The sequence below is a fragment of the Sphaeroforma arctica genome (assembly GCF_001186125.1).
Source record: "Sphaeroforma arctica JP610 unplaced genomic scaffold supercont1.13, whole genome shotgun sequence".
In the NCBI taxonomy this organism is placed as follows: Eukaryota; class Ichthyosporea; order Ichthyophonida; genus Sphaeroforma; species Sphaeroforma arctica.
This window is the reverse complement of record NW_014040545.1, coordinates 201277-217962: the sequence shown is the minus strand read 5'-3', so window position 1 is coordinate 217962 and position 16686 is coordinate 201277. Positions and strand designations below refer to the sequence as shown.

At 43.5% G+C, this 16686-nt stretch overlaps 1 protein-coding gene across 1 annotated transcript in view; it reads right to left on the bottom strand.

The window, feature by feature from the left end:
* Window positions 1-749: 749 nt before the first annotated feature.
* SARC_00441 (hypothetical protein) overlaps window positions 750-16686 on the bottom strand; it is a 16444-nt gene continuing 507 nt past the window's right edge. The window contains exons 2-23 of the mRNA XM_014305886.1: window positions 16288-16417; window positions 15705-15802; window positions 14992-15118; window positions 13819-14013; window positions 13061-13208; window positions 12107-12364; window positions 11081-11227; window positions 10290-10405; window positions 9616-9729; window positions 9054-9269; window positions 8400-8482; window positions 7215-7333; window positions 6359-6502; window positions 5344-5430; window positions 5036-5156; window positions 4450-4499; window positions 3804-3992; window positions 3172-3336; window positions 2491-2557; window positions 2253-2347; window positions 1652-1786; window positions 750-854 (exon numbers count right to left, since the gene is read on the bottom strand). Of these exons, the coding sequence (XP_014161361.1) occupies window positions 807-854; window positions 1652-1786; window positions 2253-2347; window positions 2491-2557; window positions 3172-3336; window positions 3804-3992; window positions 4450-4499; window positions 5036-5156; window positions 5344-5430; window positions 6359-6502; window positions 7215-7333; window positions 8400-8482; window positions 9054-9269; window positions 9616-9729; window positions 10290-10405; window positions 11081-11227; window positions 12107-12364; window positions 13061-13208; window positions 13819-14013; window positions 14992-15118; window positions 15705-15802; window positions 16288-16417 (2852 nt within the window). The 3' untranslated portion in view covers window positions 750-806. The remainder of the gene's footprint in view (window positions 855-1651; window positions 1787-2252; window positions 2348-2490; window positions 2558-3171; window positions 3337-3803; window positions 3993-4449; window positions 4500-5035; window positions 5157-5343; window positions 5431-6358; window positions 6503-7214; window positions 7334-8399; window positions 8483-9053; window positions 9270-9615; window positions 9730-10289; window positions 10406-11080; window positions 11228-12106; window positions 12365-13060; window positions 13209-13818; window positions 14014-14991; window positions 15119-15704; window positions 15803-16287; window positions 16418-16686) is intronic.

Here is a 16686-nt window from a genome sequence, read left to right as displayed (position 1 = left end):
ACTCAGACGTTGAAAAGGGAAATTGTAACTTCTCACATATTTGAAGTTCATAAAAATTTGACCAATTCAGTAAAAGATCTCGATGACTTCGGCTACCGATCTACATTCCCAAACCATTTTTGCAGTTTCTTATTAGATTGCTGTTGCTTATTCTATGACAGTACCGTCTAGCCTGAGCGTTATTACTGGTAGAAACCGCTTCCCGGTAGATCTACAGTGCTTCAATTATACACAGGACTCAAGCTCAGACAAGTGTAGTTGGTACGCAACGGATCAATCCTCGAAAATAGCGAAAGTACCTTTGAGCTTAATTTTTGCAATGGGTTACGCGTCGAATGACGTTCTATTCGATACGTTGTAGTGAATTTCAGGCATTCCACGATAATCAGCGACCAGTTGTATTTTCAAACCTGTCTTCAAAGTATAAACTTGTGTGCGGAAAATGCATAAAATGTCCGTATGTGTTCTGTAACTTGACATGATTTTGAAAAGCGGAATACATTCACCAGATATTCATTTCTAGAAGAAAGGGCCTCTGATTTTTGATATGCAGAGGGATGGTGGTCACAACGTATTCTCAAGGAACCTACAGTAAGACGTTAGACATAGATCGGGTGAACATTTGGGTTCAAAGTATTTCTGGTGCCGCATTATCAAGTACATACGATACTATCCTAAGTTGGGCGCAAAATAATTAGCACAGAAACATCGACGTGTAAAAATGAACGCACATCGATAAAAACTTGCTCGTTTTTTACCAGCAATTATCAGGTAAATTATTTATTTATTGACATTTTAACATCTTATCAGCCCTCTAAGCACATCAAAGTAAAGGTCATCTGTTGTTCGAATTTCTATATTCGGTATCGACACAGTTGAGTGTTTCCAATGCACAGGAGGGGAGTAAATACATGAAAAGAATGAGCTTCTGATAGGTTGCCGTTGATCGATGCAATATCGACATGTGAGAGAAGACTTCAAGCTTCGTGAATAAACCACGATAAAATCAATACTTCGATGGAGAGGCAGAGCCCACTAACCGCCCCACCATGAACTGCTTGCAAATTTTTTGAGATTTTTATGCTAGGCACATCATACTCGCAATTTCAGATATACCTAGAAAGTATGTTTTTCGTCCATAAAGCAACACAATAAATAGTACATTATATACGTCCAAAATACCAATTCAAAGTACCAGAGCATGCGCGCACAACTAATTTGTCATAATGCTGCAGGAAGGGTTATCGAAATAAACTCAAAATGAACATAAGGTGCTTTAAAACAACTACATAGTACATAGTATCAAACACACGAGGAATTGAACAGAAAACTCAAACTATATTAATAAACCTTGCAATATCGACAAGTCCTGATGTAAGTTAGATGACATAAATAATCACAAAGCATAGAGAATTATCACACATGAGCAGATTGAAACACAATAGCACTAATCTGGGTCAATAGTAAACAAACTCTTAATTTCATTAGGCAGTGAGAGTCACAACTTTATAGGAAAATAACACGCCAGATGAAGAATATAGCATGCGGAATTATACGACACACCCATTGTGAATTTTAGTAATCCCTGACGTAGACACGTATAATGCGGTGTGCTAAATCAATAACAACTTATCTCCTTCATAAAACATACTGCTAGAATCTCAATTTCGTCAGGAACGGCGTACGGTTTGCATTCAGTAACTTTGCCCTTCAGCAATCTGAAGGCATCTTTCATTAAAGATTTGGATCTTGTCGTGTTGTAACTCCCCATCGCTATCGACAGGATCTGAATAGCAATCATCAGAATTATGCAGGAATCTTAGATAACTTGTACTAAAGAAAGCTTGCGGACCGATGTTCGAGTTGTAAGTGGATGGCCCTAATTCATTGAAAAGTCAACAAACAATCATTCGGATTGGAGGCGAAACCGATATATTGTGTGGTCCACATTTGCTATTGATCACTGACACCATAAAACCCCTAGCAAAAAAATCTAGAATTGTTGCGCACTTTTCTCGTTATTAGTAAATACATTTGGACAGCGAAAGCAGGTCACAAACCGAATGCACTGGGAAAAAAATTTGTGCAGAGTATGTCTGTTATTGTGCAGAGTATTTCTGAATTACCTCAAAAATTTACACTGAGGGGAAAAAAAATAACACCCGCAAGCAACCAACCAACGCATCATGGTCAGGCACAACAGTATCACTTAAGGATTCACGCGAGGAGTCTATATACAGGATGAACTATACCTTCAGGTCCATATGTATTTGCTGGTACTGCTGTAAGGTGATCTCCATCCCATCAATGATGATACAAATGCCGTCTGCTATATTATCTTGTAAACCTGAATGAAATTGAAAATAAAAAACCTGTCAGTATACTAAACAACTATAAATTAGAGGGCAGTATGTGTATATCTTTTTACGTAGTCTGAAGATCAAAATTCCGCACTCACTAGCCAGAGAGGGCGACAAAATTTCACCATACCTTCAATCATCGTCCGACAATACGATCTGTCAATGGAAGTCACCTCGGAATGCACTGTTACCAGACCCTGGGGAGAGATGAGATGGAGGCAAGAAAATATTTGATGGAAAAGTAGTTTTAGCGATACAGAACAGATACAAACGGGATTGATTGAATCACAAAATAACGCAATGTAATACCCGCCTGAAATCTATGCAGAATGCGTTACAAATAATCGGGTGTTCGCATACTTCAAGAGGTACGGACACGATATCGCTCAAAATACACACTCAACTTTCACAACAGATCCTAATCAACCCGGTAAAGCCTATATATTCATATGGTTGCGGATGTAAATATGACCCGCTTTCAGACACCATCGAAAAGTGATTGGACAGAAACTCCACTAGCACGAAGCATTGCCATGTACAGCCTATTCATTTTTCAACTGACCTGCCTCTGCTCGAGACATAAACTCAGCATACATCGAGGGGCCCCATTGCATACAGCACAAGCTAACATCACAATCAGCCCAGGTAAGTTTCAATTTACCAGATGCACGCTAAAATAAGAAACTGAGTACACGTTCGTACATGATCGAGGTACAAATATAGGGGTACATCTGTATAGAAACACAAATCTAGATCTTCGACAAATCAGAGCATATGTAAAATCTACCTATATCCAGCACAATCGACACACCAGAATCACGTCCTTTACGAACTGTCTTATTCCGCATGGTTTCTTCTGCAGCAGCGAGTCATCCTTCACGCCCTCATCGATAATGGCAATCAGTCGTTCTGTGTTGGTGCGCACGTAGTCGTCGTTGATGTCTAGAGCCAGCAGTTTTAATTTTCGCAGAGGTTGCTGTGTGTGTGTGTGTGTGCGATTTGGTGTGATGAAGAATTGAGCAAACTTCACGGCAGAATATGTGTGATTTTGAGCACTTTTTCTCCCGGGAAATGCACAAAAGCAGCGCTACATTGCCACGCACCACAACGCCGTATTTGACGAAGGTACAGAATTTGCGCCATTTGGTCAGATATTGACGATTGCTGACAGCTTCAAGTTCGTTGCCTGAATCATGATCAAATGACGCGCGTCATGGCAACTACATCGCATCCCACAATGCGAATGCGCATGCGCGGACACGAGTACATCACTGAACCCCGGCCCTAGGCGCCGAAGATAAACAGGTATAGAAAACATTGGCGCGAGACACAAGAAAAACAAGTAAGTTGCAGATATAACACCATTTCCCCACCCACCTACACCGACAGAGAGCGGCACTCTAAAATCCTGAATAGGGTATCCACACGCATGTGTGCACTTACCTGTAACATCGCAATCAGAGAGCACATAAACTTCTTCTCAAACATCTGGCCCAGCATCGGTATAGTAATGTCGATAAGGTAGTTGATGGACCCCAGCACAATCAGCAGTCGCTGCGACCTGCTCGGGGGATGTGACTCGAAGGCGAGTAGATCTAACGACATGTTCTGGTACAGCGACTGTTGGCCTCGCTGTGGGATGGTTTACGGTGCAACGCAGGACAGAATGGGGTTGCGGTATACGTATGAGTACCCGCCCCGCTATAGCATGCATAGGCCGATGGTATAGTGAACGAAGAAGCGGCCGGTAACGAAAATGTCACACAATAGTGACACAATTGAGAGTACTGTACGGCTTGGTCAACGGATTTACTTATCCACACACACTTCGCAGACATGCGAGATGTGGAGTAATGTCTCCCTATCGAATTCCGGTCGAACTGGCTGTTACGTGGCGGACAGGACCTCAAACGGTCAATGTGTGATACGGAGACTATTACAAATGTTTTGAGAGGATTGGATTCCGCTGGGATACTAGAAAAAGGTACTTTCATGGAGACTCTATAGCATGAAAACACACGCGCAAATAAAGTTATTGTCCTAGTGTATGAGTGTACAAATACTGGTCATGAACGCATGGCTTGCCCACCTTTGAATTCGCCGAGGGGTCCTTTAAGAATGCATGGTGTCGTAGTATCTCTGCGTGTGTATGCATGTGTTGTAAGGATTAGCAAAGGGACTATAGGGTATAGGCATAAAATATTGATTGCCAAGGAAAGGATATTGAAACACCGGGATAGTCAAGTTTTCTCGACAATTTCGAAGCGTAGAGGAGTGTAGGCGTAAGGTCTGATCGAGAAACTCTATGTATCACACACTCATGCGTGTGCGAACATTCAAAACAATAATGCCTCATGCAAGGAACGACCCGCAGTGGTTTGAATGCCAGAATTGGACCATGCACAACCCTGTCACGAAGGTACTGTTAAAAACATCGACTTACAATACCATCAAACAAGCCGTTGGAATTTGAGTGTGTAGTCGATAATTGGTACATCGTGATAATACAATAGTTTTGAAAACTGATCCCACACATACAGCTGGTGCTAATATCAATGGCCACGCGATGACCGAACTCAGGCAACGAAAGCCTGTCGAACTCAATATAAAGAGAAGATATCAATCTCAATAGACCAGCAGCAAACAGCAACTTGTCCGACCCAACACGCCCCTACCAGTGAAATCGTGCAGTAATGACGCAATCTTGTCTCGCACTATCACCACGGTGTTACTGGGCTCATTCTTCACGCGATGCGACTTTTCCATCAGCACTGGCGCGAGGTCATCAATGCACGCCTGTTTTACGAGCACGTTGGGGGAAAGATGGCTGAGTCATGTCATTCCAGATACATCAACCACAATACAGTCTAAAACTATATCAGCAGGTATATGCACATTCGTTAATACAGCCGTGTGTACAATTTCATGATGTGCCGCCACATATACATCTGAAATAGTGATTGGGGTTGCAGATGAGACCTACCTGTATAATAACATTCAGCTCGTCTGGAAGCTCCGTCACACTCACGCCCACTGACACCGTCAACTTCCAGTCTATGAGTTTATGCACCTGTTAAGTGAATCCAAAAGGGGTCAGTCAACCAGTGTCTGTAGGCTACAAAGCACACCTGCGTGTGCCAATGCACGCTACTTTATGGGACTGATCGGCACGGCCAAGTTTTGATACGCGACTCGGTGGCATCGTAAATATATCAACAGAACAATGATATGTGGCTGCTTGCATCCATATTTCTTCTACAATTGACCCTTTTACAGGTGTACAATTCATAAAGAGTATATAATAATTTTCTGGGCTTCTGGTCCTTACGTAAGTGATATACTGTAAGAATATGTTTGGTCCTAAAAAAAGAGAAGGTAATCGGCCAATCTAAAACAGCATGAACCACGCAGTTCACCGGCCCCACAAACGAAGCACACGCACGTCATTCCAATGCGCCAAACGAATATACACACAAGATCACGATTCGCAAACAACAGCGCCAGGAAAGCAGCTTCACACAACCAGAAACGCACAAGACTCTAGGCAGATTGATTCATCTGCAGTTGCAAGCGACCAGCCATACAGAGCGCCTCACGAGCACAACAAACAAACAAGCACAATACACTCACACACAATTGCACTAACTGAAACGACAAGCGCACGCTCACGTACATTAAAGACATGCGATGACTTAAGCACAAGCACAAGCGACAATCAAGTATAAAACAACGCGCCACAGAAATATCGGCGACTGGTTCTGTACTGCTGCCGGATGCTATTAGAAAAATTAGTGACTGGATACGGCTTCCGACATGGGAGTCCGCGCAAAGTTCTTTGCGGGACGCACGAAAACTGTTTCTGCTGTGTTCTTGCTAGATACTACATCTTGCCGTAATTACTATTTTCCTTATCTCGGAAAGTATAGCATGCTTGCAAAGATGCCACAAGATACAGAACTTCTAAGCTTTCAAAACTCATATCTTCAGAAATCACATACCTCCTCGTGTGTCTCCTGCAGCACAGGGCGTACACAGAAGGCCCTGTAAGCCTTTAACATCTTCGTGAACATGCGCACGTACTTCTTCGCGTCCGTTTGCAGGCCTTCGAGGTCACCCAGCTGCTTGAAAAAGGTCGATATAACCTGCACAATACCAGTACAAAGTCGCCCATTTAGGTCGGGGATGCTCAATACACAACAGAGGTGGAAGACTACTGAGAGACCACACAAAGGCATTGACAAGTTGTTTGGTGCTGTGGTGAGCCCAAAATACTCAACGTGGCCCATTATCTTCGCCGCGTTTACATGGAGATTGTGGAACTACAGAATACCTCTCCAGGGCACACATTTGAAGTCTTATATACATCTAAATATACACCCATACATAGAAATACTCTTACGCAACCATGTGCGCAGATGGATAGAGCTAATTCAATACACACACGCATAGACGTGAATACAAACATACATTGAGACACAATGTACGAGCACTTGCATTCACAATCTGAGACACTCATGTATGAGCCAAACGGCGCACAAAGGCCTCTCGTACGAGTTGATTGCTAGAGCTGAAAGCTACCAGATCGCGCTTGGCGTGGGTAATTGAAACAATGTCACTAAACAAAATCGCATGTACGAGTTCAGACAAAAATATGAATGGGATAAAATCTCAGCTCCATGACTCACTACCTGTACGTATATTCGACTTGCACGATGAACCGTGTAATGACTAACATACTAACAGGCGCTCGGGTTCCGGTCACATTATACGTATGCATACATTCACAGACACAGCACACTGATCAACTCAAATGCACATCGCTAGACATAAAGGTAAGAAAACTAAGCAACGCACCGTGGCACACTTGAGAAGGGCTTGAGACGTTTCGTGATCGCAATCGAACAAGATATCTGCGAACGGGGATTCTTCATCCGCCCCTGACTCTGAATCCTTATCGTGGTTCAGTCCGAATGCTGCATTAAAAAATAGAGCCAAAGCTTTATACGTTTGAAAAGTGGCATTAATATATATCGTATGCATAAACCACACAATTATATATAGAACCTAAAAAAGATGTATCTATCGCAGTACATCAATGTGTATCTAAAATATTAATCTGTTGCCTAAACATGTTCATACACACACCCACACCTACAACCACACGCACACACGCACACACACCCGAACACGCACACACACGCACACAGACATAGACATAGACACAGACACAGACACAGACACACATATATATAAATACATACATACATACATACATACATACGTATATATATACATTGGCACACACACACACACACACACACACACACACACACACACACACACACACACACACACACATATATATATATAGTATTATTCTACTAAGAGCACCACATTCCTTTTTAACACATACAAATATATACAAATGTACAGTCTAAACTTAATATTACATATATATATAGTGATTGTATTGAATTCTGTACTATAGTACACGTACATAACCTTGCATTTTTTTGGAAGGAGGAAGGGGTGGGGAGGAGGAGGGAATCGTATATAGGGCGACCGACATGAATGTTGTTGGATGCACACGTTTTGCTGCCGATATGTACGGATTGAAAAAATCGCAATGACGGATGCATTCAAACCGTATCCTATAGCTTGTATACAAAAATTTATCCATATGGATGTCATTTTTCACCAACTACTGGGGGTATATAGCTTCATATTACTCATAAATACGTTTGAAAGCAGAAAAATATGAATTAAAAATACGTTTACGTACGCATTCGAATGCAATCTTCTCCATCTATACAACACTGTCCATAAAAGCTTTGAAGGGTGAAATCATCAAACGAACATATATTCACACATACTTACTACAAAGTGGCGTGTGTGTGCACTTTCGCGTCGAAAGGATCAGAATGGAAGTATGTATATACGTATCTACACATCTGGATACACACATATATATGTTCTACAAGGGAACTGAACTGATACACGGGAAATGAACTGATACCAAGCTAATTTTTAGCGTCTTACCGTTGGATATAAGCTTCTCGTAGAGCACAAACACTGGACCTATCGCTTCTTCCACATGGATTATGCTGCCGACCGCAGCTCCGCTGCGTAGTAGGGAAAGCACAGGTGAAAAAGCTAGCTGCAAGTGCACGTCTACATATAAGGCCATTTGCGGGCGGGTGGTATCAGTAATAGAGAGAAGCCGGTATTGTGTATACATATTACTATCGCTTGCATGGCCGCCCCCTCCAAGTGTATATGGTATTATACATATCTATAGCAACAGAAAATGATACTCACACAGTCCAAATACTCTCGAGTATCAATAAATCGCACGTATCCATAGAGGTACGCCTATAATACTCAATATACGTGTTTCGCAGCTGGCTTTTTTAAAGTACACACCATCACTTATACGTATCATTTCATAGATACACCACGCGAGAAAAAAATACACTTGGGCAGTCGGACCCATTCATTTGTTTGGATACACACAAACTTAAACACACACACACACACACACACACACACACACACACACACACACACACACACACACACGACACACACACACACACGCACACACACACGCACACACACACACACACACACACACACACATATATATATACATATATACGTATATTTTTGTGTAGTGCAAGGTTTTTCACCTACCTGGCATCACTTTGCGTATCTTTTCTATCCAAGGCCAACGACGACTTGGATTCGGATTGAGACATCGACATTCCACTTGCGGTGCTGGGGCTCTTGAGACCCTTCCACCCAGACGACATATTGGACTGACTGCCCATACCAATACCTTTCTCGGGCTGGCTTTTATCCAGGCCGGCCAGACAAGTTTCACAGTACATTTTGTATATCTTCCACAATCTGGGAGGGAGTTAGACGATGAACGAATGTTTATGCACAGGCAAGTCCATGAATATCTGCATACGCATATGTGCCTTTCTGAATGCATGCAGATGTCAGAGTATCGCTGCCGGCCGCAATCAACTGAACAAAACATGGGCTAGCTGTCCACGAACGAACTATTGCATGTTGCACGCACACTTAAAAGACGAAGCTGATTAAATTAATCTGACTGTTGTCAACTACACAACATATATATAATTGGCCTCAACCTTTGTATTATAGTCGTAACCCTGGTATAAGCAATCGCTTCCAAGTTGGATACACCGAACGAAACGCGTTACACGGGCATGTAGGGCTTTCATACCGTGGAAACAGCGTGGAGACGATTCTCGACAGTTCACTGATATATGAAATGATGCGCAGCGCACCCTGGGATGTCCACTCGTGCTCCTTTACAACAAAGCCCTCAAATTCCACGCTGTAATGAGGTTGAAATATAAGAGGTGTTGAGTGTGCAAATCAGAAGGTCTATAGGCAGATACAAATAAGAATGTGCCACAGAGGAAGAGAGGAATAGAATGAGGCAGGGCGATCCCATTTGTGCCCAGGAACAAATCAGGCCCATCTGGGTTGTGTCTACGCTACGTAAGTAGTTGACTGCAGTACTATGTGTTTATCATCTGCAACTTGTGTACCAGCATACAGGTGTAAACTAACAATTCTCTGTATCCATGGAAACTATATCCATGGAAACTTGAACATATAAAAACAAACGAAAAACACAAGTATACCTTCATATGCCTACCACTCTGTATCCATGGAAACTTGAACATATAAAAACAAACGAAAAACACAAGTATACCTTCATATGCCTATCCAGTGCCCCAGATTTAAAACATATGTCATTGACTTATAGCTCTGGGGGATAATCACAGCCAAAGACTCGTATCCATACCAAAGGAAGTATCATAAGGCCAACCACTTCACTATCTAAGCCAACCCAGGTACGCATACTCACACTCGGGCCACCAGCCCTACCTTTCAAACAGCTCAGTCCCGCGCTGGATGGTCTCCTCATTCTCGGGAATGGCATGGTATCGCATAGCACAGGTGTTCAGCATCAGGCACAGACCATCTCGCACATATCCAATCACCTGCATTTGAGCACAGGTTGTGAGTCATATTTGTTGCAACCAGCATGTGTCCCACATGAGCAAACCCCCATCGAAATAACATGTGCACAAGAATCGAATGTCATCATTGATTGGGCGTTGGTTGATGGACCAGGACGAGTACCCACACGAGGACGCGCATGGATATATATACATTATACGACCCGTGCATAAATAGACTACATCTCAAATTATTTGCATTAGCACTTGATACTACAATCAAACCATCCGATGAGCTTACTCACAGACAGATATGTAAAGATGCCAACAACTTTAAAAGTTCACCGAGCCACAGCATCCGTATCTATGAAACTAGTTCAAAACTGCCTACACAATGAGGATCGAAAGTTTCTGCTTTTGTGTGTGTAACTACCAACACAACTACGCTAGAACGACAACAAAACACGCTAGCGTTATCGTCCGTAGCTCAGTCGCATACGAAAGGTGTCATTTCGAGATCAAATTTCTGGATACCTGTGATAGATTAGACTGTGTATACCAGATGCCGTATCCCTCACAGATTGGACATCGAATAAGGTAAGGTGTACCGGTATCGATAACACTAGAATGGACGCACATATTCCCCCCTCACCCAGCCAGGATTTTCGTTAGCAACTCCTTGTCTAAATTACAACATTCTAGATATTCTAGACCTACCATCCAGGAAGGGTCCTCTGTACTGCCCAAGCGCAGCAGATAGTCAATGTACAGCTCGCGGTCAGCCATGGACGCACGTGGCTGTCTTAGTTTGTCCAGCAACGTGGTCCTGAGATCGTCCGCAATGGTCTCCACTTCGCCGAGCACCTGTTTGTGCAATACATCACCGTATAGACAAAATCGGGTCAGAAGAAATAGTGAAAGGCGACGCCTTGCCCACTTATGTGTCTGGCCAAAAGACTCCTGGAATGGAGATACTCTACTTGATGGACGCAACTAGAACCAGACTGAACATCCGTCATGGGGAATGTGTAGGCCGATATGCCTGTTGTCATATATGAAGGAATGCTTTATAAAGAGCGAAGTTTGTATCTGCATTTATGTCCATGTATATGTAGCGGATTTAGAGGTTTAGACTACCTGTTACTGATACAGTTGTGAGGATTTTTAGAATACACTCAACCAGTTCCTCACTAAACAGTACATATGTGTGGACAGACGGGTTACGATACCTGTGCCGAGTATGCTCACGCTACGTTACTGACAACGATTACGCCATGGTATATTAAGGTTTCCCCCACATGGGCGTCTTCCACTGAACAATACACAAAGCACACCACCACGCGGCCGATACTCGCCTCCCACACTCATCCACTAACACATCCACGCTGTTACACCTATACACCTCACAAGTAAAACGGACACCCCAGCACCTCCATCCCATCTGGCCAGAAAACAGTCGCGCTCCAGGCTATGCCACACGCTACATATGAGGGAAAATACTCACACACACACTTCGCACCAGCTGCACGAAGCCTGTGTGGCTGAGCTCGAAGACATTCCCAAGGCCATACAGATGAGACATGGGGTGCCAATTGGCCTCCAACCTTTGGGCACTCGCACACACCTGCGTACGCCCCACGCCAGGACACATACATTCCCCGTTCAATCTACATCACGACATACATTTCAAACAGTCAAGTCTATACCACACTGGCCACTATATCGTGTAAGCAAGAGACACACCTGCTGCACAAAGTCGACTTCGCTGTGACCGTAGAGCGACAGCGCCTTCTCGTACTCGGTGACGGCGATGAGGTACTGCCCGTTGGTGATGGCTAAGCGCATGGCATGTGGCAGTCCCACGAGAAACTTGTATCTATTCAGCACCCCAATTACTGAGCGGATGGCCTCTGCACGGTCCCTGCGCGCGAGCAAGGGCTTGATGTAGTCGCTGGCCATGGTACTGACTATTTGCTGGTTGTCCTGCAGACCTTTGGTCAGCTGTAGATACGTATCCAGTGGGCGTGTGGGTTTGTGGGGGTGGTGTAGTATTGGTAAGTGTCAGCTGTAGATACGTATCCAGTGGGTGTATGGGTTTGTGGGGGTGGTGTGTAGTATAGTATTGGTAAGGGTCAGCTGTAGATACGTATACAGTGGGTGTATGGGTGTATGGGGGTGATGTGTGGTATAATATTAGTAAGTTGTGAACGGGTTATTCAGATTATATCATTTTATGTTGGCGACGCAAGTGGGATGCGCTGCTGTCGTGCGGAATCTCATGTGTGGCGTGTATTTAGACGTGCTCGTTTCTTACATGGCAATGAGGTCGGACGTGCAAGTGGGTCCAGCATACATACTCGTTCATCTCAAATTTGAAGCAAAATTAGGCATGAGAGAAACACACAGAAGCCCAACACAAGGAATTTCAACACACACTCGCGGTGTGCCCCATTGTCAACCTGGTGACGTGCATACACCTTTTGCAGAATTAGATATACGTCTTACAACCTAACAAACACTTCTCACAACGTACTCTCGTACTATCAACAAGAAAGTTTGACAGCAATTCACCAATCTTCATTTGGGAGAAGTTCAACACCACCGTCTGTCGTATGACAAGAAATACGAAACAAATTCCACTCTCAGCAAACATATTTCAACACAATACCTCGCGTACACAAAGACTAGCATACTTACATCACCCCCGGTCTCATCCCTTTCGCGTTCCAGAACCTGCTGCATGGTCAAAATGACATCTTGACATGCCACATATCGATCGAAATTGTCCTTCATCAGACTCGTCACGGCGTGCTCCTGCTTGACAATCAGCGCATCCAAGTTCTCACTGGGGTAATAGAAATGCACTTGGAATGAGTCGGGCGAGATGAATTTGATGCCAGATTTAGTTAAAAACAAGATTTTCCGGCTTTTTATTTGAAGTTGAGCATAGAGCAACATGATAAATGAAACTCAAGAATAACATTGGAACACTTGTGTTTACACGAGCCATTGACTAGTACCAGATCAGATCCGGTCATAATGATAACATGCGCGTCAGACTAACCGCAATTTCATGGAAAGGACAAGGCCGCGAACGGTGGTACATCATACGGCCGTCCCAACTATTTATGCAGTGGCAACTTACAAACACACACAACGACAGCAATTTAAATCCTAGGCGGCATACGTGGAACCTCTGAGCTACACACTTACCACTATAACACACAAGTTAGAGAATACACTCTCGCCAGAAACATTACAGTGTTTTAGATTCCCGGACACAGCCTAGATATCATCTACACAGTGAGATTTCACCCAACCCAGCTCATCGCCAGAGACTCTATAGTGTTTTAGATTTCCAAAAACAGCCTAAATATCATATACACAATGAGACTTCACCCAAATAAAGCACCTTGGCAATTGCAACGACCACACTGATTTCCAAACCCTCATACCTTCCCACCATCAGCAGATGCAGAGGTGTATTGGCATGTTTCTCCGCGAAGAACCAAGCAGGGACGAAGTTGGCACTAGCGGGATCGCTGGTCCCCAGAGGATAGGTTTCACGCAGTGAAGCGAGGATGGGAGGGTCCACAGCTGTTTCGGCAATTAATACGTTTTCTTTGAATTTGCCCTTGGATTTCTTCTCACTGTCGGTGTGGTTTTATTTACCATACGCATGCGATCGTGAGCGGGAGTGTGAGGTGCATGGGTCATGGGTAGGTGGACTCAAAATCAGATTTCTGCAACATATTGAATCATTTGTTTATGGTGGTTCGTGTCGCAGCATGAACAGGGAAGTGTATGTGAGTGTTCATGAATGAAAAAATTGGAAGCTGATCATGGATCGAGAACATACTTGACAGCTTAATATATTCGTCCCACAGCATCCACAAGGGAGTTCTGATACTACAGCACTTAGTCACAGCTAAGAGATCTTTCCTTACTCTAACGCAATCCACGCACAATGATTAGTCACTACAATCAGTCACATCAACATGTCAGTCTTCGTACCAGCCTATTAGGAGCGACAAGCAGGTCACAGATACACCGCACAAGGACGGACCTATCACAGTGAAGGCTATTGAAACTGATATCAGGGTGAGTATAACGAGTATATACATGTATAGGCAGAATTATCCATACCAGTAATGGAATAATACTTCATACACATCAACTCGATAGTGATTTGCCAACCGATGGCGTGGCCGCAATTCACTGTGATATTATGACACATCACTAATTTGCGCATGATTCACAAGGCTTGCAAGTACAAAACCGTTTGGACTACACCGGGAAATCAAGATATACTCCACTCTGCGCGACTTCTGAACACTTAATCCTTTGCATATACCACTCTCTCCCCTCCAGAAGTACTATGGGTACACACTATATTTCTTCATATTGTGTTTGCGTTCTATTCCTGTACTGTCACACCCTGTCGGAGGTCTCACAACACGTCCTTTATACTCACTTATATACATCTGAGTTCGACTACAGACATCTCTCACTCTTTCAGGCAAATCTACTGTAATTCTACAACGACAGATGTATGTAACACATCTCCCTCACATAGACGATAAAAACTAGCACACACCCATGCTACCTATGCTTAAACTTTCACATACTCTTTATAGATACACAAGGGATCAGACACCGTTTCGATAACAACTGCCGTTCGGAGCGCCGAGTCGGGGCCATCGCGCAGTCTGCGGTCAGGAACATCTTTCCACTCATCCATCTCAGTTTCCGAATCTGTGGCATTTTGTTGATCACAGTCAGCAATGAACCCATAGTATTGTAATCAATTGTGTAACGGGACTTCAAGATGTTCAGTGTGATTGCCATGAAACTAATATCGCCACTAGCCAATCAGCATACACGGCGAAAGATAACTGACGAACAACACCCATACAGCAGATGTTATTAACACGCTCAGAATGCGATAGAAGACCAATTGACCCGCACATGGAGACCACATGAGCAGATGACACATACTTCCTCGATCGTATGTGGAGCGTAGCATGTGGTTAGAGACAATGTATGTCCTAAGCCGACTCTCTCCCGAGTTGCGAGTGTTTGCGCGTAGATAGGTGAGTTACTGTAAGGGCGCGCATCTACTGCTTGATGCATGTGCTGCATAGAGGATTTAAAACAGCTAATTTATATCCAAGCACGGTGAAGGGTGAATATTTGTTTCGATACTCTCATAACACTGTGGATGACGGACTAGCAGATGGCACCGAATAACCTAACGAAAAAAAATGCGATAAAAGGTGTTATCTTGATTCGAGCCACTGACAGGACAACCGATAGCAGTTCCAATTCAAAAGGGACTCACCGACTTCTTCTTCCTCCTCCTCGATGAACTTGAACATGAGCGATGGCTGGGATTGCCCGCCCATAGCAGTAGACACCAAGACAGGCCCCGAAAGGATCCTGCCACGGGGAAATCCGATACGCAAAGGAAATAGATATTCAAAATAGATTGGTTGCCATACCATCACCTATAGTATCTGAAATGATCAAACCCTTCGAGTATATATAACTATGAAGTAACAGGTAGACGCGCTTAGCTAATGTTGATCGCCGCCAACTGAATAGAAATTGTCCAGCTGCGATAGGGTGGGCATGATACACTACCAAAGCCCCGAAACGATACAAACATTCAACCAAGCCACAACAAATATTATTAGCACTATTATGGAAGCCAAATGTAACTCAGCTGCAGTCACTGAGCAGCCAAATGTAACTCAGCTGCAGTCACTGAGCAGCCAAGCGCACCCAATCGATTTGCACGGGAGAACTATTAGCGCCACTCCAGCTACACGACGAGTACGTTGCCTACTCAAAACACAATACATCCGTTCCAGCTTAGAAGGACAAAGCAAATAGGGATACATTAAACATTTGAAATTCCGTACCTTAGTCCGTCTGCTCCTCTTTCAGCATGGGGGAAATCGTCCAGGCGCACCTTCGCAGTAGTCACGACCAACTTGTAGGACGAATCCCACCGCACCTTATGCAAATGATCCACACCGCATATTGTCAGTCCTAATAAGTGAATACAGGGACGAGCAGATATACATGTGATTAGCAAAACTTACAATAGCGAAGCGTGGTTTATACATATATATATATACATACATAAGTAAACATATACAAAAACATACACAAACACACACACACAAAACACATTCTCACGCCCACCCACCCACACACACATATTTATATATACTTATATTACTACATAGATATACACACACACACACACACACATACACACATATATATATATATACATATATGTATATATATATATA